At 43.3% G+C, this 22,583-nt stretch overlaps 1 protein-coding gene across 2 annotated transcripts in view; it reads left to right on the forward strand.

Moving 5' to 3' along the window:
- The first annotated feature begins 1,494 nt into the window (after window positions 1-1,494).
- FGD3 (FYVE, RhoGEF and PH domain containing 3) overlaps window positions 1,495-22,583 on the forward strand; it is an 85,121-nt gene continuing 64,032 nt past the window's right edge. For both annotated transcript variants that reach the window (XM_029051348.2, XM_029051346.2), the window contains exons 1-4: window positions 1,495-1,659; window positions 5,860-6,043; window positions 7,611-8,208; window positions 21,630-21,719. In XM_029051348.2, the coding sequence (XP_028907181.1) occupies window positions 7,660-8,208; window positions 21,630-21,719 (639 nt within the window). In that variant the 5' untranslated portion in view covers window positions 1,495-1,659; window positions 5,860-6,043; window positions 7,611-7,659. The remainder of the gene's footprint in view (window positions 1,660-5,859; window positions 6,044-7,610; window positions 8,209-21,629; window positions 21,720-22,583) is intronic.

Consider the following 22,583-nt stretch of genomic DNA (forward strand, 5'->3'; position numbering starts at 1 on the left):
GGAGAGAGTTAAAGGTCCGGAACAATCGGCGGGGGTGACGGGCATGGGTGTCGATGAGGGAGGAGAAGAAGCTTTGCCTGGCGGAGGAGAGGGCAGAGTTAAGGCAGGAAAGGATAAATTTGAAGTGTGTGAGGTCGGCTTGGTGCTTGGACTTTCGCCAGCGGCGCTCAGCAGCTCGAGCATAGGAGCGTAGGAGGCGGACGGAGGAGGTGATCCAGGGCTGTGGGTTAGTGGCGCGAGAGCGGCGGAGGGAAAGGGGGGCGAGAGAGTCGAGATGAGTAGTGAGGGTGGAGTTGAGAGCGGAGACCTGATCATCGAGAGTGGGAAGAGAGGACAGGGCGGCAAGGTGAGGCGAGATGCTATTGGAAAGACGGATGGGATCGAGAGAGCGGAGGTCTCTGTGGGGCAGTAGCGAAGATTTGCAAGGGGAGGGAGTGTGAGAGATGAGGCAGGTGAGAAGGTTATGGTCCGAGAGAGGGATTGCAGAGTTGGTGAGTGAGGAGATAGTGCAGCGGTAGGAGATGACGAGTTCGAGGGTGTGACCGAGTCGGTGAGTGGGCGCGGTATGGTGGAGGAGGAGGTCGGCAGAGTCGAGGAGGGATAGCAGGCGGGCGGCAGAGGAGTCGTCGGGTACATCCGTATGGATGTTGAAGTCTCCAAGGATCAGAGTGGGCAGAGAGAAGGAGAGAAGGAAGGTGAGAAAGGGGTCAAGGTGGTTGAAGAAGTCGGAGGTGGGACCGGGAGGGCGGTAGATGACGGCGACAAGTAACTGGAGTGGGTGGTAGAGGCGAATGATATGGGCTTCGAAGGAGGGGAAGGAGAGGGAGGGGGGAGGAGGGATAGTGCGGAAGCGGCATCGGGGCGAGAGGAGGAAGCCGACGCCTCCTCCCTTACCGGTGAGTCTGGGGGAGTGGGAGAAGGAGAGGTCTCCGCTGGAGAGAGCCTCTTTATAAAAGATCTCAGGAATGTACCTATAATAATGAACAAATCTGCCTGATTTACCTGCTTTGAAGTTTTCTGTAAGGTATCTAAACATGAATAATCTGGACAATGCCATTAATTTGTTAATCAATGTGTGTATCAAATTATTGTTTTTCCTCAGTATGTGTGGTTTTCATGCCTCGTTTTACTGCTGAGGTGATTTTAGTAGTCCCTTTCTTAAATAATGCAAGTAAAACGTGGCTAAGATTATAGACTTTTACCCTAAATCAGATGACTTGTTTAAAGGAAATAATTACTTCCAGGATATTGTGATTGGAATTTTTTTGATACCAACAGTTGATGTACTCAATAAAGTTAATGAAATGGTTCTAAATAAGGAGTTTGTAATCTATTCTGCAAAGCTGGAATTTTAAAAAGTAGCCTATTAATCAAATTTTATTTACAAGCATCCGATTGGTGTGTATCCCTGAAAAGTGTGGCAAGTTTTCAAGGGAAAAGGAAAATCTTGCTCAACCATTTTTCCCCCCACTCTCATCTCTCTCTCAGGTTGCTCCCATGCTTCTGTTCAGACCGAATGTCTCATTGACTCAAGTCTGGCATCAAAAGCATGTGGGAAGTTGCAGTGCCTCAGCCCTCTACAATGTATTCAGCAAACTGGAAAAAGTCTCCAAAACAAGTCTCCATCACCCAGAAAACATTCTCTGCAAAAACCACAAGGTAAGTGTTTTTAGTTCTTCCATTTTCATCTTTTCCTTATGTACTCTAGTTTTGGGTTTTTCCATTAAAATAATATAGATTCAGGAAATACACATTCTTCTGGAGATAAATGCCCATGCGGATTAAGCAGAAATTGCTCTGGTGTCATGACTATTTCATCATGATCATTGCAGAATTTGAGATGCAGAACCATAAAAATAAAGACCGTTTTGCCCCGAAGGTTATGTCTCGTGGGTACATATTGGGTACACTTGAAGGGTGCTTTTACCATTTTACTATTTTCAACTAGTTATGACAAAGGCAGTCATTTCTCATTGTGCTAACTTTTCATTTAAGAGCTGGCCTAGGAAAACTTGGAGGATTTTTTCCTGCATGGACCAAATCTTTCAAGGCAATATGACCAATTTACATCCCCTCTAGGGCTGAATAATCTACATTCAGCATATCAGAAATACTTTAAGCTTGTTGTGGGGAGGGAATGTGTTTGCTTCTTGTTATATTGTACTCTCCCAAGCACTTAGTACAGTGCTCTGCACACAGTAATTGCTCAATAAATGCAATTGAATGAAATATGACAGAGGAGCAACCAACTCAACTTCTTGATGAGGATCCAGTACCAAGATCCATGCACAATAGGTAAAATATGTAAAGTTTACCTCCCTCTAGTCTCTAGTCTAGTCTCCCTCACCCACATCTGCACCCTTTTCCTCCTCTTCCTCCCCCGACCCCATATTACTATCAGGTGGACAGGCTAAACTTAGTTCATTTACTGCATCTGCTCAACCAGTTGTGCCGCTGCAGCCAACTCAGGGTCACTCGGTGGGGTCAATGTTTTTATTCCCTGGAGAGACCACAGAATGCAACTCTGATATTGGATAAACCAAATGTAGCTCCTCTTTGGGACTTCTCTGATACGGGGCTTGTAAGGACTCTGGGGGGATTCTGAGTGATCGTGGTTGCACATAGCCCCAGATAGTGGAGCAGATGTGATGGTTCGATATGGGAACAGAGTGTTGTAGGAGGCAGAGACCACTGCTGCTTTGGAAGAAGAATGTTGTTAATATCCAGGCAATGGCTCAGAGCATGCGGGTCTTTTTCTATCTTGACATTTTACTGTAATACATGAATTTCATACTGAATATTGCCTGAATGAAAATTTCATCCACCCTCCGCTGATGTTTAGTTCAGGTGGGCTAATTACATCAAGATTGTATCTAAAGTCTTCCCCCTCTGCCCCGCACTGGGCAGATCAAGAATGTATCCTGGAACTGTGGAATCTGTAAAGATCAGAGAATGCTACAGCTCCACCAAAAACAATCTAAAAATGTATAATGCTTCATTTAGTGAAGTACTGAGATTTGAAATGCCTTCCGGTTTCCTGAGGTTGTAGATTTTTAAGGGGAAAGAAAATAACACCGATTTCATTTTGCAAGCTAGTCAATGGGCTCATTTGGCTGGATGAGTCATATGTCTTTCTATAGTAATACATCGTGCTATCTCCATGCTCTTCTGGCATTTGGATAGCTTGCAGCATAATTTCTTTAAATGTGGATAATGAAATTTCTGGTAAAGATTCCTCTTCCTGTTCTAGGCAATGAGATTTTTGCAGTTATCCAAGAGACAGAAGGATAATAGATATAAGCACTTGGAATCTACCACTGGTAGAAGGAGGGCTTTTAATAATTAAGGACACAAGTTGCTAAGGAGATTTTAAATCTAAACACTTGCTAACCGTAATAATAATAATGATGGTATTTGTTAAGCACTTACTATGTGTCTAGCACTGTTCTGAGTGCTGGGTTATATAAAAGATATTCAGTTTGGACACAGTCGCTGTCCTACATGGGGCTCACAGTCATAATTCGCATTTTACAGATGAGATAACTGAGGCACAGAAAAGTGAAGTGACTTGCCCAGGATCAAACAAGCAGACAAGTGGTGGAGCCGGGATTAGAACACAAATCCTTCTGAATCCCAGGCCTGGGATTCTACTACTATCTACTAGGGCTCTATCTACTAGGCCAAGCTGCTTCTAGGCTAAAATACCATATATATGAAAGAATGCCTTGTCTCTCTCTTTCTTGCTTTTGCTCTACCCACATCCCACTCCCTCGATCAACCAAGGCAAAGCAACCTTAGAAAACCCTCTAAAGTGAGATAATGGTGTTGTCAACATTTAGTTGAAGGGCTTCCTAACAGCATTTGAAAATGTAAAGATAATCAGTAGGCCCACTAGCCTACAACAATATGTGTATGAGTATGAAGCAGCGTGGCTCAGTGGAAAGAGCCCGGGCTTGGGAGTCAGAGGTCATGGGTTCTAATTCTGGCTCCACCACTTGTCAGCTGTGTAACTTTGGACAAGTCACTTAACTTTTCTGAGCCTCAGTTACCTCATCTGTAAAATGGGGATTAAGACTGTGAGCCCCACGTGGGACAACCTGATCACCTTTTATCCGCCCCCAGTGCTTAGAACAGTGCTTTGCACATAGTAAGCCCTTAAATACCAAAATTCATTTATTTTTATTTTATACATCTCCCTCTTTAAATAAACAGAAATATGACTATTCTTAGCCACTCTGCATTTCTGTTGGCTGTTAAGGCTAGAACATATACTGATGGAGTCCCCCATCAGAAATGACAGATGAGATTCAATCCTGGGATTTTAGGAACAAGAACCTGCATCAGGGAATTAATTATATAGTTCTAGTGGCTTGCCCTTGAAATCTCTCCTCCTTCCCAGTCCTATTCCTGATATGGCCTAGAATGCAGCAAACAAGTACCTTGTTGCGGGCAGGGAATGTGTTTGTTATAATTGATATATTTTAGTCTCCCAAGCTCTTAATTCAGTGCTCTGCACAGAGTAAGCATTCAATAAATATGATTGATAAAGCAGGCAAAGGTGCAGCACATTGTGATGGGCATGCATGGTCCTCACCCCTGTTAGCTAGCTACAGGAAGAACCAGGATTAGAACCAATTCCCAAAGCAGTGATTTTCCTCAGCCCCCTCTCTCCACCCCCCCACTCCCCGATTAGGCCAACAGCAGGGCTACATTTATAATTCATGGAGAAAGGATTGATTTTTGTTTTTCCCTAACCATGCAGATTTTATTCACCAAACTGAGATATCTATTAGAATGGAGTTGTTTTGTGGATCTCCAATCAATGTTTGCTGTATTAATCACATTATAATAATTCCTTCTAAATCGACTCTTTTTTCAAATTTACTTTGAAAATAACTTATTCAAAGAGGAATTTTCTGGGTTAAACTTTTAGTATTTTTGTCACTGAATTGTTTAAGCTTGACAGACTACATAAAACCACCATTTAAAACAGTGCCAATTTGCACTGATTTCATTGTCATTTATTTAGATTTTCAAGGGGGGAGCCTTAAGTCGAAGTCGTTTTCACTGCATATGCATCCGTTGCCATGGTTAATTGTGTACATAGATGCAAAACAACACAGGAAGAACTCATTTATTATTTTCTGAACCTTTTTCAGAAGTTTGTGTACCTGTAACTTGATGCTGAAAAACTTCAGGCTGAACCTTTTCATTAAATTCTCCTCAGCCAGCTAGATGTTTTTTAACTGATGTTTTTATTTGTCTTGTTCAACAAAAGAGGAAGGAAACTCATAAAGAAGATTCTGCCACAAGAGGCAGGGGTTCAGAATGGTGGGGGAAACTGGGAATTGTTCTTTTCATTGTTGAATGTTGCACACACAATGAAGTGTTTGAGCTTCTTTTACACAACTCCACAGCAATGTGCCAAATTGACAGGCTCCAAACTTGGAGAAGCCAGCAGAAGAAGGGAGTTAATTTGCTGGTAGAAATCATTGCTATGTTTACTCTTGCAAAACCATTTCTTTTCCGTATGTGAGAGGCATCCGGTTGAGAAATGCGGAAGTGGTTATTTTCTTTCAGTCTCTCTGTTCAGTGAAAGACCTGGTCAAAAGTCTGAAAATTAGAAAGCAAGCTGGTCATCCTTTTTTTTCCCCTCTCCCCTTGGTACAAGAATGAGATAAAATTATTGGTAACCTCTCCTAGGGTTTGTGAAGGCACCGGAAACAATGGAAGGATAAAATGGTGAAGGGGCAGATTCTAAAGCATGGAGTTCAACAGATGGTACCTTCTTCCTAGTTGATATAAATTTAATAGGATGAAGATGGATCCTTATTTTCTTTTGAAATTGTATTTTATTAGTACCTCCTAAGCCTGTCCATCTCAAACCTGTTGGATGGAAAAGAGATTTTGAGTTAATACCTCCAGCGCCTTGTAGACCTCTTCCTGCTGACCCCAGACTATCCAGAAGCTCGCTGCCAGTAGAAGGAGGATCACAAGCATCATCGGACATCAACTCTCTAATTGAAAAATTTGAAAGCATCTGGTAATTATGTCTTGGAACTTTTTTAGACTATGATATTTCATTCAGTTCATTCATTCAGTCGTATTTATTGAGCACTTACTGTGTGCAGAGCACTGTACTAAGAAATGGATATAGGAAATACATTTCAACTGAGAATAAAACCTACCTTTTTATCCTGATGTTCCTATGAAATGATCTGTGGACATGAAGTGAACTGTATCTTGCCCACATCACAGAAATGTTGTAAAAATGTAGCCAAATGTCTAATGAGCAGTTTGAAGTTTCCAGATTTGATATGGAACTATAATGCCTTATTGGATAGTACAAGCAATTACAGGATATTCAGTCAATGGTATTTATTGAGCTCTTATTGTGTGCAGAGCACTGTACTAAGCACTTGGGAGAGTACAATACAACAATAAATTCCCTGTCCATAATGAGCTTACAGTCTAGAGCGGGGGAGGATATGTGATGCTCACTCACCAAACTACTTTGTTTTTTTTTGTAAAATAGCTTTTAGATTTGAGAGGTAGTTTACAGGATTAAGCATGTTTATGACTACAATTGACATTATCCTTTTTTGGAAGTAAGAACTCCATTTTCAAAGCAATCACTTTTCCAAGGTTTTATTTGAAACTAAATTGCAGAAAGACCCGTAAATTCCAATATATGTTACTTGACAATATTATTCAGGGCACAAAATGGGTAGAATCTCAGTTCTGGGTTTTGCTTTTTGGTGTGTTTTTGTTTATTTGATTGTCTGGGGTGTATGAAATGAATCATATGCCTGTAAATACGAGAAAAGAAGGGGCCTGGTTTGTAAGGCTGTTTTTTTATCACTAAAGTCCTGGATGCTGTAATTCTATCAAGCCTCTGACTTACAAAAGCTAGAGAGCAATTCTATTGTAAAATTCTCATTGATATTCAGAAATACATCCTTTCACACAGTGTTTTATTATCCCAGGTCATGCTGAGAAGCAGCGTGGCCTAATGGAAAAAGTATGGGTCTGGGATTCAGAGGACCTGGGTTCTAATCCTAGCTCCTCCACTTTCTTTCAGTCGTATTTACTGAGTGCTTTTCTATGTGTAGAGCACTGTACTAAGCACTTGGAAAGTACAATACAGCAATAAAGGGACTTGTCTGCTGTGCGACCCTGGGCAAGGGTTTCACTTCTCTGGGCATCAGTTACCTCATCTATAAAATGGGGATTAAGACTGAATGCCCCATGTGGGACATCTACCCCAGCATGTAGCTTAGTGCCTGGCATAGAGTAAGCACGTAACTATTTTTTTATGGTATTTGTTAAGCACTTACTATATGCCAGGTACTGTATTAAGCTCTGGGGTAGATACAAGATAATCAAGTTAACAAATACCATTAGTTTTTTTTTTGTCTCCCTTTTGGATCTGTGTGCAGGAATGTGATTTGTTTCTGTAAATGGGTTTGCTCCAAAACCACATTTCTCACTCCAGCAAGACGTGCTTATGATTTTAGGTGGCAGGCTGGACTTCAAACAAAATCATATGGTTAACCTGGCTTGTTTGGTTTTGCACCAAAAATCACTTATCATTTTCCCCCCGTTTTCAGGCAACCCATTCACGTCTTTCAAAGAGGCCAGTTAAGTTTAGCTTTTAAGATGGAATCAGGATTGGATTCTTCACCACAACCAAATGCAGCAGACCAAGAGCAGACGGCAAGTTCTGGCAGCTCTGCAAGCGAAAGAGGCGAGCCAGATGAGAAAGAGCCAGATGTATTATGCACTGCAGAGCAATCTAACACAGACCTAATAAAAATTAAAGAACTCAACATCGGGGAGAGCCAAAACTATGAGGACCATTCTCCGGTGAATCCCAGTGAAGAGCCCAGAGTAGAGCACGGGGCTAAAGACACAGCTGCCGAGCAGAATGGAAATGGGAAAATACCAAATCGAGACAGTGGAATTGACAGTCCTTCCTGCAGTGTGGCAGGAGAAACCTTTCCAAACGAAGAGGGAGGAGAGCCCAAGAAAGGTGTTGGAGCTGGAATCCTGACCGGGATGGAGTCTGAGGGAAAGGGTAGGAAGACTTCACCTGCTGAACCCAAGAGAGATTCGACCCAGGATGAAGATAGTGATATTGATGAGGGGAGTAGTGAAGAGCAAGAGGCAGCTGAAGGTCCAAAGTTAGAAGATGTAGATACAGCCAAGGTAAGACACTGACTTTTCTCCTCTTTATCATTTTTCTATGTCGGATTGATGAGATATCTTTCTCTATCTAAAAAACGTATTGCTTTTCCTCCAAGATGTAATAATTAATAGCAACAATGTTGTCTTCACTATCACTCTATTTCTGACACCAGATTTTCTTAGGAATGTTATCAATTCATAAGAGAACAGCAACAAAAATAACTAACATCACAAAGGAAGAAAAAAACCCCCACTAATTCCAGTAAAATTATTAAATTATTTGGAGGCTTTCTTGGAATATAGAGTCATATAGTGCTTGCTTGTAGTGCCAGAATTGTAAAGGAAACCTTTTGTTAATCAGTACAAAGTGGGAAGCAGCATGGCCTACTGAAAAGAGTATGGGCCTGGGAGTCAGAGGATATGGGTTCCAATCCCAGCTCCACCACTTGTCTGCTGTCACCTAATTTATTTGTGCCTCAGTTACCTAGTCTGGAAAATGGGGATTAAGACTGTGAGCCCACGTGGAACATGGACTTTGTCCAACCTGATTAGTTTATATTTACCCCAGTGCTTAGTACAGTGCCCTGACACACAGTAGGCACTGAACAAATAGCATAAAAAACCTCGTTGCTGAAATAATAGATTGAAATGATAATCACAACCTATATCATCTTTTTTTATAACCCCAACTAGATACAGAGTGAGTGTATAATCACTTTATTTGTACTGAGGGAAATTAATTTGACATTGGGCTTGTTTTTAAACCATCAAATGTAAGAACCATCAAGGCTCCAAATGAGTGAAATTAAAGGCCAACATTTGCCCTTTCCTTAGATGTTATGGTGCTCACTGGCTTGAATAATAGCTCGCTGTTAAGGTAACACACAAAGGTTTTGCTGGCATTTGAGAATGCTTTTATTCCAAGGGGGAGTTCTTTCAATTTTTAATGCAGAAAATGTGACTGGTACCTAATATTCTACATTCTGTGAGCTCTGAGTAAATATCAATTACCATAGCAATGATCATCCAGAACAAGAGTAATACCTTCCTTATAAAATTCCCTTCACGAATAATCACCAAGTTCTTTGAAGCCTTAAAAACTGACAGGCCATCTTCTTACAGAGACCATTTCAGTTATCACTGATGAAAAAGCAGCTGCTCCTTAGCTGAATACAGTACAATTGAGGAAAGGAAGCAAAGGTTACCTTATCTAATCGAAAACTGCAGGGGTAATTTTTACATAGACAGGATGTAATTACCCAGTTTGGAATTTGGCCCGGTCATTGGATTTGGGGATGAACTCTTATCAGAGAATGAGATCAGACCTTTAATAGCTGCAAATGGTCAGGACATTAGATTATGACCACTCCTGACTGAGGATTTGCTCAAAAAAAGGACAGGACTGTGTTTTGTCTATGACTTCTTTTAATGCATGTTCAGGTTAAATGAAAAAGTGAAAGGACATTTCGGATCTGGTTTTAATTTTTTTTAAAAGCAGTAGCCCTTGTTTTCCCTTCTGTAGATTATTAGAGAGATTGACAGCTGTCACTTTTGTAACTGCTGATCACTATATAAAGTCATCTGTTCCCAGATGCTTTGCAAATCTAATCTGTTGTCCAGAATGGCTTGCTTCCATTTTATAGTTGGGGAAAATGGAGATGCAATAATAATAATAACAATAACTATGGTATTTGTTAAGCTCTTACTCTGTGCCAAGCACTGGTTTAAGCGTTGGAGTAGATACCAGGTGATCAGGTTGTTCCATGAGTCTCAATCCCAATTTTACAGATGAGGTAACTGAGGCACAGAGAAGTTAAGTGAGTTGCCAAGATCACACAGCCTAATGACAGAGCCAGGATTAGAACCCAGGTCCATCTGACTCCCGGGCCTGTGCTCTATCCACTAAGCCACACTACCACCTAGGACTATAGGACCTTCGCATAGAGGTGGTAACTGAAGCTGGAGCTAATGAATGTAAAGTGAGAAACTAAGGGACCCAGAACAGAGTCTTGAAGGCTACCCAAGATAGGGTGCAAAAAACAAAGAGCTAGCAAAAGAGATTGATGAGGAGTGGCCAGAGATGTAGGAGGAGAAGTGGTGTGCGTAATCAAAGGCAGCGGAGAAATCAAGGAGAATTAGGATAGAGCAGAGCCCATTAGATTTGGCATGGCGGAGCTCACTGGTGATCTTGGAGAGTTTGGTCTCAGTAGAAGGGAAGGGGTAGAAATTAGATTGTAGAGAGTTCAGAAAGTGGTTGGAGAAAAGGAAGGGAAAGCAGCGGATGTGTACAACTTGTTCAAAGAGTTTAGACAGGACTGAACACAGAGAGGTGATGGGACCACAACTGGAAGGCATAGTGAGCTACAGAGAAATCATTTTAGTAAAGATGAATTTTGAGTGTGGTCTAAGGCAGAGGGGAAGGATACATCAGAAAGGATGCAGTTGAAGATGATGGGCCTACTACACATCAGTTTGCACATTCTGCTCCTCCTAAGCTCACCTTCTCCAGTTGCCTTCTCCTCAATTCTACCTCTGACCCTGGCTGAGTCAAGGCTTTCAAATATGCCTGTCATCTTCAAAACCTTTCTGAAATTCCACCTCTTCCAGGAGGCTATTCCCAATTAAACTTTCTTCTCCCTGAATCATATCCTCCCAACTCTCACCTCTGTACCTTTGGGCAAATCAATTCCTGTAGAGTACTATTTGTGTACTTCCTATAGATCTGTAAATTATTTCGTGTCTGTCTTCACTAGAATATAAGTTCCTTATGTGTCTTTTTCCCCTTTGGTGTGTCTTCTACTTTTTTTGTACTCTCCCAAGCATTTAGTACATAGCTCTCCACACAGTAAGCAGTCAATAAATATTATTTATTGAATGAAGATTGAATGAAGAAAAACAACAAATCATGTGAGGTAGCAGTAGAGAGTTCAGCCCGGTGTGCTACAATTAGAAATGGGAAGACTGCCTAAAACATTGGCTTTGGGAAGATTGAGACATCAAGAAGAAGGAATGAAAATGTGGGTAACTCGTACAATCAGTTAATCATATTTATTACCCTGAGCATAGCCCCGTACTAAGTGCTTGGGTAGGTACAATATAACAGAGTTGGTGGACACATTCTCTGCCCACATGGAGTTTCCAATCTGTAGTGGGGACACAAAATAGGCAGCAAATCTATATCAGCACGTCGTGTGGAAGGGATTATAGGTCACATGTTGGTTTATCACATGTTGGTTTAACAAGCCACGCTTGTACACCCCGCCCCCCCCCCGAAAAAAAATCTCCCCAGCAATAGTGTCATCTTTGAATCTATCAGTCGTATTTATTGAGTGCTTACTGTGTGCAGAGCAATGTACTAAACACTTGGGAGAGTACCGACACAAATTCAGTTAAAGAATATAAATTTCATTGGAGCATCATTCATCTTTACTAACTCCATATTACTCTCCCAAGTGATTATGCCAGCTCTCTTCACAGTTAAACACTCAATAAAAATAACAATTGACTGTGTTGATCTTCGTATAGCTATTTTTTAGGTTAATTATGCTTTTTTTCTTCAATACTAAGAGGCATAAGGAGTGTTTCCAGCCTTATAATTGGAAGCATCATAAAAGCCAATTTCATTGTTTTCTCATTAAATGTTTGCATGTGTTATTTGAACTTAGATTTTCTTGGCAATGCACAAGCATTGTCAGTTAGAAATTATCCAGGTTGCCTCAAATTACGGTTAAGATTTGTGATGTGTTCATACTATTTGATTTGTTTATTCATTCAATTGTATTTATTAAGTGCTTATTGTGTGCAGAGCACTGTAGTAAGCACTTGGGAAAGTACAATACAACAATAAACAGTGACAATCCCTGCCCACAATGAGCTCCCAGTCTAGAGGGAGGGAGACAGGCATCAATACAAATAAACAGACATCCATATAAGTAAATAAAACTACAGATATATCCATAAGTGCTGTGGGGCTTGGAGCAGGGGGAAGAGCAAAGGGAGCAAGTCAGAATGGCACAGAAGGCCTCTTGGAGGAGATGTGCCTTCAATAAGGCTTTGAAGGGGGGCAGAGTAATTGTCTGGCAGATTAGAGGAAGGAGGGCATTCCAGGCCAGAGGACGGATGTGGGCCACAGGTTAGCAGTGAAACAGGAGAGATCGAGGCACAGTGAGAAAGTTAGCACCAGAGGAGTGAAATAAGTGGGCTGGGTTGTAGAAGGAGAGAAGCGAGTGAGGTAGGAGGGAGCAAGGTGATGGAGTCCTTTAAAGCCAATGGTAAAGAGGTTTTGTTTGATACGGAGGTGGATAGGCAACCACTTGAGAGTTTTGAGGAGTGGAGTGATGTGTCCTGAACGTTTCTGTAGAAAGATGAAATGGGCAACAGAGTGAAGAATGGACTGGAGTGGGGAGAGGCTGGATGTTGGGAGGTCAGCAAGGAAGCTGATGCAATAATTCACATGGGATAGGATGAGTGATTGCATTAACATGGTAGTAGTTTGGATGGAGAGGAAAGGGCGGATTTTAGCGATGTTGGGACAGTGGGACTGACAGGATTTAGTGACAGATTGAATATGTGGATTGAATGAGAGAGAGGGGTCAAGGATATTACCAAGGTTATGGGCATGTGAGACGGGAAGGATGGTGGTGCCATCTACAGTGACAGGAAAGTCTGGGAGAGGACAGGGTTTGGGTGGGACTATAAGGAACTCTGTTTTGGATGTGTTAAGTTTGAGGTGATGGGAGGACATCCAAGTAGAGATGTCATGAAGGCAGAAGGAGATGCAAGCCTGGAGAGAGGGAGAGAGATCAGGGGAGATGTAGATTTGGGTATCGCCTGCATAGAGATGGTAGTTGAAGCCATGGAAGCAAATGAGTTCTCCAAGGGAGTGAGTGTAGGTGGAGAATAGGAGACAGAGAACTGAACCTTGAGGGACACCCCACAGTTAGGAGGTGGGAGGCGGAGGAGCCCACGAAGGAGCCTGGGAATGAACAGCCAGAGAGATAGGAGGAGAACCAGGAGAGGGCAGAGTCAGTGAAGCCAAGGTTGGATAACGTTTCCAGGAGAAAGGGGTGGTCCACAGTGTCAAAGACACCTGAGAGGTCAAAGAGGATTAGGATAGAGTAGGAACCATTGGATTTGGTAAGAAGGAGATCATTGGTGACCTTTGAGAGGGTGGTTTTTGTGGAGTGAAGGGGCCGGAAGCCAGATTGGAGGGGGTCTAGGAGAGAACTGGAGGAGAGGAATTTGAGACAGCAGGTGTAGACGACTCGTTCAAGGAGTCATGATGGCATGATATTAGTTTCCAGGCTCACTCCCATATCCCTTCCGAGTTAAAGGTGATCGGTTGCTCTATGAGTGTAACTGAAAAGACAATTGCACAGACCTTTCCTCTACTGTGCAGGACTTTCTTTGGTTAGCAGCTATGTCTAGCTTTTGCGAGGCCTATCACTATTGGCAGTATTCTCTTGGTCTCACAGGCTTTATAGCCAGTTTTTCAGAGGAGCATCACCTCCTAAGCACCATGTTGAACTGTTTTTATCTTTTCTACTTAGCCACATGTACTCCTTATCAAACTCATTTGTTGGTTTCATTCCATTCTGCCTATCTGCTTAGAGATTTTCCTAATAGGGGAGGGCAAGAATTAGTGACTATAGTAAACTCTTGACCCCATTTGCATGCTGTAACCACTACCCCATAGGCACAAATAGCTTCTTCATGGTTTTGGACATTATCAAACTCACTTATTGGTTTCATTCCACCCTGCCTATCTTCTCAGATATTTTCCAAACAGGTGAGGATGAGAATTAGCTACTAGAGTGAACTCTTGACCCTTCTTTCATGCTCTAACCACTATACCATATGCACAAATAGCTCCTACATGGTTTTGGGCATTAGCCCAGGAGGTAGTGGGGAGAAATAAAGCTATAAAAGGATATGTGGACTATTAGTTTGTTTAGAGTCTGCTAATTTTAGTAGTATGGTAAAGCATATCTAAAATTTTCATGTGCTTTTCTTGTTTAAACTCTTAGGCAAATGGCAGCTTAAACCAGGTTCAGCAACTTTTCATTCTGAAAAATCTATTTGTTCCTTCTCTATTTTCTCTTTTCGGGTGGCAGGATACCCTTTGGAGGTGGCAGATGGAGTTGAGTTGTTGTTTTTTTAAAGAATGTCTTGGCCTCAGCACTCTTCACTCTCTTCAGCCGTAGAAGGGTAGATGCTAGTCAAATGAAGAAGTTCATTCATTCAATAGTATTTATTGAGCACTTACTTTGTGCAGAGCACTGTACTAATCGCTTGGAATGTACAATTCAGCAAGAGATAGAGACAGTCCCTGCCCAATGACGGGCTCACAGTCTAATCGGGGGAGACAGATGGCAGAACGAAACAGAATGAAACAAAAACAAGACAACATTATCACGATAAATAGAATGAAGGGGATGTACACCTCATTAGCAAAATAAATAGGGTAATAAATAATATATACAAATGAGCACAGTGCTGAGGGGAGGGGGAGGAGCAGAGGGTGGGGGGAGCAGAGGGATGGGGGCTCAGCTGAGGGGAGGGAAAGGGGGAGGAGCAAAGGGAAAAGGGGGAGCTCAGTCTGGAAAGACCTTTTGGAGGAGGTGAGCTCTCAGTAGGGCTTTGAAGAGGGGAAAAGAGTTAGTTTGGTGGACTTGAGGAGGGAGGGCATTCCAGAACAGCGGTAGGACGTGGGCTGGATGGAGTTGGATGGTGGGATAGGTGTGAACGGGGGACAGTGAGGAGGTGAGCGGCAGGGGAGCAGAGTGTAGGGGGTGGGCAGTAGAAAGAGAGAAGGGAGGTGAGGTAGAAGGGGGCAAGGTGATGGAGAGCTTTGAAGCCAAGAGTGAGGAGTTTTTGTTTTGTGCGGAGGTTGATAGGCAACCACTGGAGTATTTCAAGGAGGGAGTGACATGCCCAGAGCGTTTCTGTAGGAAGATGATCCGGGCAGTGGAATGAAGAATAGACTGGAGTGGGGAGAGACAGGAGGAAGGGAGATCAGAGAGGAGGCTGACACAATAATCCAGTCGGGATATTATGAGAGCTTGTACCAGCGTGATAGCCGTTGGATGGAGAGGAAAGGGCAGATCTTGGCGATATTGTAAAGGTGAGACCGGCAGGTGTTGGTGATGGATTGGATGTGTGGGGTGAATGAGAGAGCTGAGTCAAGGATGACAACAAGATTGCGGGCCTGTGAGATGGGAAGGATGGTCGTGCTGTCCACAGTGACAGGGAAGTCAGGGAGAGGACAAGGTTTGGGAGGGAAGATAAGGAGCTCAGTTTTGGACATGTTGCGTTTTAAGTGGCGGGCAGACATCCAGGTGGAGTTGTCCTGGAGGCAGGAGGAGATAGGAGCCTGAAGGGAGGAGGAGAGAACAGGGGAGGAGACATAGATTTGGGTGTCATCTGCATAGAGATGATAGTTGAAGCCGAGGGAGCCAAGTTACTCATTCAGTTGGTCTTTGTCTATCTGTTCAGAAGTCTATAGAAAAATAAGTAGCCGTGATTGCATATTGATCAAGTACTCTAGTAGAATTTGTTTTCCTGGTAAAGTCACTGTGATTCTTAAAAGAAGGAAAGTTCTCCTAAACACGTTAGAAAAACAGTGGACACCCAAAGGCCCACTAGACAAAGATGCCTCAATTGTCGTCTAGAGTGAGAGTAGTTTGCTCATATCCTTCTTTCCTGCCTTAATTCTGGCGGGTCTTAGAAAGGACAAGGAGGATAGATGTGGTCTAGGTCTCACAACCTCTAAATCACATTTCAAAGACCTGGTGGAAATCCAGACCCCAAGCCGACTTCAACCACTTCAAGTGACTTAGTGGCAAGAGCATGGGCTTGGGAGTCAGAGGTCATGGGTTCTAATCCCGTCCCCACCACTTGTCTGCTGTGTAACCTTGGTCAAGCCACTTCACTTCTCTGGGCCTCAGTTACCTCATCTGTAAAATGGGGAGTGAGACTGTGAGCCCCACGTGGGACAGGGACTGTGTCCAACCTAATATGCTGTATCTACCCCAGCACTTAGTACAGTGCTTGGCACATAGTAATTGCTTAACAAATACCACAATTATTATTATTCAAGTTCATTCTCTCTTGCTATAATTCAGCTCTCTCTTCAGATCAGCAACTGTTCTACTCCTCTCTCATTGACTTCCATTCCCACAACCCACACCAAGTATTCCAAATTTTTAACTCCCTTTGAAAGCTTCCAGGGCCTCTACCATCGATTCCCATTCCTAGCCTCCAGCAACCTCAATAACTATTTTGGTGGCACAATAGAAATCATCCAGAGTGACCTTTCTACAGTCCCTTCCTCATCTTGCCATTGCTCTGCCAGTGCTCCTTTTTGCCCATTGCTCCAGAGGAGAGCTCCTGGCTGCTCTCTAACTTTACTCCCTGTACCTGTGCCGCTTTCACTGTTCCCTCATATCTCTTAAAAGCACTTGCTCCCACTCAGCCCCTCCCTTACTGTTATCTTTAAGTCCTTTCTCCTGTTGATTCCATCCCCTCTGCCTTCAAACAAACTGGAGTCTTCCCTACACTAAGCAAATCCTCTGAAGATATCGTCACTTGCCTGTTTCCCCAGTCCTGACCAAATTCTTTGAAGGGATGCATCTGCTCCCTTCATTTCCTCTCTGACAACTCTCTTCTCAACTCAGGTTTTCACCCCCTTCACTCCACTGAGACTGCACTCTTCGAAGTCACCCATAACTTCTTCATAGCCATATCCATTGGGTTCTAGCTTATCCTAATCCTCCTGGACCTCTCAGCCACCTTTGACATGACTATCCAATTTTGGTTTTGCTGACTTGGAACTCTTCTAGTTTTCCTCCTACGTCTCCTACTGTTCCTTCCGTATTTTCTCTTCCAACTTTTTTTGTTTTATTATGGTATTTGTTAAGCTCTTACCATATCCTAGGCACTGTACTAAATGCTGGGGTAGATACAAGATAATCAGCTTGGACACAGTCCTTGTCACACCTAGGGTACAGAGAAGGTAAATTACGTGTCCTAGGTCACAAAGGCAAGTGGAGGAGCTGGGATTAGAACCCAGGTCCTCTGGTTCCCAAGCCTATGCTCTTTCCTCTAGGCCACGCTGTTTACCTACTACCTAATATGTGGTTGCCTGGGCCCTTTGTTTTTGTGCTGGGTCCCTTGTTTTCCCTCCTTCTACACTCTCTTGGGGAACTCATGCACTTGCATGGCTCTATGTGGGTGACTCAAAAATCTCCCTCTTCCCTGATAGCCAGTCCCACCTCTTCTCTTGCCTCCAGGGCATCTCCACTTGGATGGCACACCAGCACCTCAAACTTAATGTGTCCCAAACTGAACTAATCTTCTTCCTTCCCAACTTCTCAATTGCAAACACCACCACCCTCCCCGTGACCCAAGCACACAAGCTTAGTGTGATCTTGGCCTCTTGCTCATTCCACTCTCACATCTAATCTACTATTACAACCTGCCAATTTTTCTTCAAAAGCATTATATGGATCCACTCCCTTCCTCTCCAGCTATGCAGCCACAACCCTGGTTCATGTGCTCCTCACATTATGATTGTGGACTATTGTGTCTGCCTCCACATTTGTCTCCCTCCCTCCATGCACTCTCCCAACACTATATACTGCTGCCTGGATCATCTTACTGAAACATTGCTCTCAGAGCATATTTGCCTACTTTTCAAAATACATCTCATCAAGGACAGACCATTGACCTCAAAACTCTGCACCTACTTTCTTCACTGTACTTATCAGTACTCCTTACCCACTACTGTTCTTACTGTACCCTGTGCTCCTCCTAAGCCCACTTCCTGGCTCTTCCCTGCTCTCATCTTGCCTGCCTCTGACCCCTTGCTCACATGATCCCCAGAACTCTCAACACCCTTTTCTCCAACACACTGGACTTCATCTCTCCCAACCTCAAATCCCACCTCTTCCAACAGTTCTTCCCTGAGTAATCATCTGTACCCCAAATATTATCAACACTATAGCCTCCTGGATAAAGGCAGGGAGTAATAATTAATGATAATAATAATAATGTTGGTATTTGTTAAGCACGTACTATATGCCGAGCACTGTTCTAAGCACTGGGTTAGATACAAGGTAATCAGGTGAGGCTCACAGTCTTAATCCCCATTTTACAGATTAGGGAACTGAGGCCCAGAGAAGTGAAGTGACTTGCCTAAAGTCACACAGCTGACAGGTGGTGGAGCCGGGATTAGAATTGATGACCTCTGACTCCTAAACCCGTTCTCTTTGCAGTGAGCCATGCTGCTTCTCTAACGCCAACACGTGCTTGTCCTATACTCAGAAAATTGCACTCAGATACCATCAATTAATGGATTGATCTGGACTCAAAGTCAGAGTGCTTACTCTGTGCAGAGCACTGTACTAAGCACTTGGGAAAGTACAGTACTCTAGATTGGTAGATGTGATCCCTGCCAACAAGGAATTTACAGCATATGGGGGAGACAGCCATGAAAATAAATTACCGATCAGAGAAATAGGTCCCAAAATGTCTTCTGTAGGTGGTAAATAACCCAGTGAAATTAACAATATAATTAATTTCAAGTGTGGCTTAGTGGAAGGGGCACAGGTTTGGGAGTCAGAGGTCATGGGTTCTGGCCGATCATTCTCGGTCTCCTACGCTGGAGCCTCCTCCCCCTCCCATCCTTTAACTTTTGGAGTTCCTCAAGGGTCAGTTCTTGGCCCTCTTCTGTTCTCCATTTACACTCACTCCCTCGGTGAACTCATCCGCTCTCACGGCTTTGACTACCATCTCTACGCAGATGACACGCAGATCTACATCTCCGCCCCTGTCCTCTCCCCCTCCCTTCAGGCTCGCATCTCCTCCTGCCTCCGGGACGTCTCCACCTGGATGTCGGCCCGCCACCTAAAACTCAACATGAGCAAGACTGAGCTCCTCATCTTCCCTCCCAAGCCCGGTCCGCTCCCAGACTTCTCCATCACCGTGGATGGCACGACCATCCTTCCCGTCCCGCAGGCCCGCAATCTCGGTGTCATCCTTGACTCGTCCCTCTCGTTCACCCCACACATCCTATCCGTTACCAAGACCTGCCGGTTTCACCTCTACAATATCGCCAAGATCCGCCCTTTCCTCTCCACCCAAACGGCTACCTTACTATTACAGGCTCTCGTTATATCCCGGCTAGACTACTGTGTCAGCCTTCTCTCTGACCTCCCTTCCTCCTCTCTCGCCCCGCTCCGGTCTATTCTTCACTCCGCTGCCCGGCTCATCTTCCTGCAGAAACGATCTGGGCATGTCACTCCCCTTCTTAAACAACTCCAGTGGTTGCCTATCGACCTCCGCTCCAAACAAAAACTCCTCACTCTAGGCTTCAAGGCTCTCCATCACCTTGCCCCTTCCTACCTCTCCTCCCTTGTCTCTTTCTACCGCCCACCCCACACGCTCCGCTCCTCTGCCGCCCACCTCCTCGCCGTCCCTCGGTCTCGCCTATCCCGCCGTCGACCCCTGGGTCACGTCCTCCCGCGGTCCCGGAACGCCCTCGCTCCTCACCTCCGCCAAACTGATTCTCTTTCCCTCTTCAAAACCTTACTTAAAAATCACCTCCTCCAAGAGGCCTTCCCAGACTGAGCTCCTCTTCCCCCTCTACTCCCTCTGCCATCCCCCCTTTACCTCTCCGCAGCTAAAGCCTCATTTTCCCCTTTTCCCTCTGCTCCTCCACCTCTCCCTTCCTATCCCCACAGCACTGTACTCGTCCGCTCAACTGTATATATTTTCATTACCCTATTTATTTTGTTAATGAATTGTACATCGCCTTGATTCTATTTAGTTGCCATTGTTTTTACGAGATGTTCTTCCCCTTGACGCTGTTTAGTGCCATTGTTCTTGTCTGTCCGTCTTCCCCGATTAGACTGTAAGCCCGTCAAACGGCAGGGACTGTCTCTATCTGTTGCCGACTTGTTCATCCCAAGCGCTTAGTACAGTGCTCTGCACATAGTAAGCGCTCAATAAATACTATTGAATTGAATTGAATTAATCCCGGCTCTGCCCCTTGTCAGCTGTGTGACTTTGGGCAAGTCACTTAACTTCTCTGTGCCTCAGTTACCTCATCTGTAAAATGGGGATTAAGACTGTGAGCCCTACATGGGACAACTTGATTACCTTGTATCTACCCCAGAGCTTAGAACAGTGCTTGGCACGTAATAAACGCTTAACAAATACCATTATTGTTATTTTCTTAAGGAAACGATACGATTACTTATAAAGAATAGACTTTTAGTAATTGAGGAGGGAGGGACTGCTGGTCTTTGGTCAGACGTTTTGGTTAAATATGCATACTTAAACTTCAAGCAGGTCAGAAGGATTCCCTTTGAATTTGGAAGAACTCTAGCAGGTATTTTCCAATCCTTCCACTGCTGAATCCCTTCACCAGATCATCCATTCTTTTCTCTGAGGTTGAACTGAAATTCATTACTCTTTCTAATATTGTAGATTGGTATATATATTAGCAAGATTGATGGATTAGTCCTTTTATAAAGACTGAATTGCACATCTTAGTTTCATCCTGGAGCTGATGGATTTTCTCAATAGAGTAATGCTATCTTTTCTAAAGGAAATTCCTTCTAATTATCCTGTACCATATGAGGTTCACAATCTAAAATGGAGGGAGAGCTGATATTTTGTCCCCATTGTACAGAAGAGGAACCTGAGGTACAGAGAAATTAAGTGATTTGCCCATAGTCACACAGCAGACTAGTGTGCTCTTTCCATTAGGCAACACTGTATCTCCACCTCAGTGACATGTCTAAATATTTGAGTTAAAAATTGACTTTCTAAGCTGTGAGGCCAGGAGGAAGGGAGGGAGGGAGAGAGAGAAAAAAGAGAGAAGAGAGATGAGTCACTGTCTTAGGTAAGGGACACTTGTTCAGATGTTTTTTAAAAAAATGCTAGAAGAAAATGATATCACTGTGATCTACAATGAAACATTTGGATATAGTGCACAAATGATTTACCAGTAATAATAATAATAATGTTGGTATTTGTTAAGCGCTTACTATGTGCTGAGCACTGTTCTAAGCACTGGGGTAGATACAGGGTCATCAGGTTGTCCCACTTGAGGCTCCCAGTCTTCATCCCCATTTTACAGATGAGGTAACTGAGGCCCAGAGAAGTGAAGTGACTTGCCCACTGTCGCACAGCTGCCAAGTGGCAGAGCCGCGATTCGAGCCCATGACCTCTGACTCCCAGTACTTTTAACAACTATAATAACTTCTGCTTTCTATTTTTTTTTGTTTTTGGTCCTCTGGCTTTATAATATTTGGAGGAAAAATAATCCATATTGAGTGTTAGCTACCCTATAGTGTACTACATCAGTGGGGTTTCTTTGTATAAGCTTTGCCTGTGAGTTGCTAATATACTAATTTTGAACTGATTTTTTTTTCCAGTGTACAGAGCCACAAAAGCTATTCAATATTGCAAATGAACTTCTAAGTACTGAAGAAGCCTACGTGAAAAGACTGCATCTTCTAGATCAGGTATTTCAATCAAAATGTATTACTCTGTCCATTCTGGTCATTTTTTTTTTTTGAGTAAAACTGAAGTTTGCTATATTTTTAGACAATCAATATGTATTCTTTTGGGTGACAATTTGGCAGGGATACACAACTCTCAAGTCAGTTCTTTCAAATCTTCTGGGATGAGAACACTCACTTAAATGAAAACCATCTATGTGATCCTTTTATAAGATGCTTATCTAAATCTTGATATGACCTCCAACCATTAATGATAATAATAATAATGGTATTGGTTAAGCATTTACTGTGTGTCAAGAACTGTTCTAAGCACTGGGGAGTTATACGCTAATCAGGGTGGACATAATCTCTATCCCACGTGAGGCTCACAGTCTTAATCCCCATTTTACAGATGAGGTAACTGAGGCACAGAGAAGTGCAGGGACTTGCCCGAGGTCACACAGCAGACAAGTGGCAGATTAGAACCCAGGTCCTTCTGACTCCCAGGCCCGTGCTTTATCCATTAGGCCTCTCTATGACTGAAATGTCAAATAATGAAACATTGCTGCATGTGTCTAGGCCCAATCAAACAACAATAGAATCTTGGACTAAATAACTGTAACCTTAAGCAAAGATTGAACTTGAGTAACATACTCCTGTAGAAATTTAGTTGACTATAGAAACTCCTCAACTACACTGAGACTTTGAGCCTAATTTATGTATTTGTGGTGGTGTTTTATTTCATCATTCCTTATGTGTCTGTCTCCAATCCCTTCTCCCCACTTAAACTCTTAGATGTGACCCACCCCAGGAGTAAGGGACCATGTCTAATTCCCACTTGTGTATTCTCTCCCAGAGTTTAGTACAGTTCTGTGCACACAGTAAATG

The sequence above is a fragment of the Ornithorhynchus anatinus genome, chromosome X1 (assembly GCF_004115215.2).
Source record: "Ornithorhynchus anatinus isolate Pmale09 chromosome X1, mOrnAna1.pri.v4, whole genome shotgun sequence".
Lineage (NCBI taxonomy): Eukaryota > Metazoa > Chordata > Mammalia > Monotremata > Ornithorhynchidae > Ornithorhynchus > Ornithorhynchus anatinus.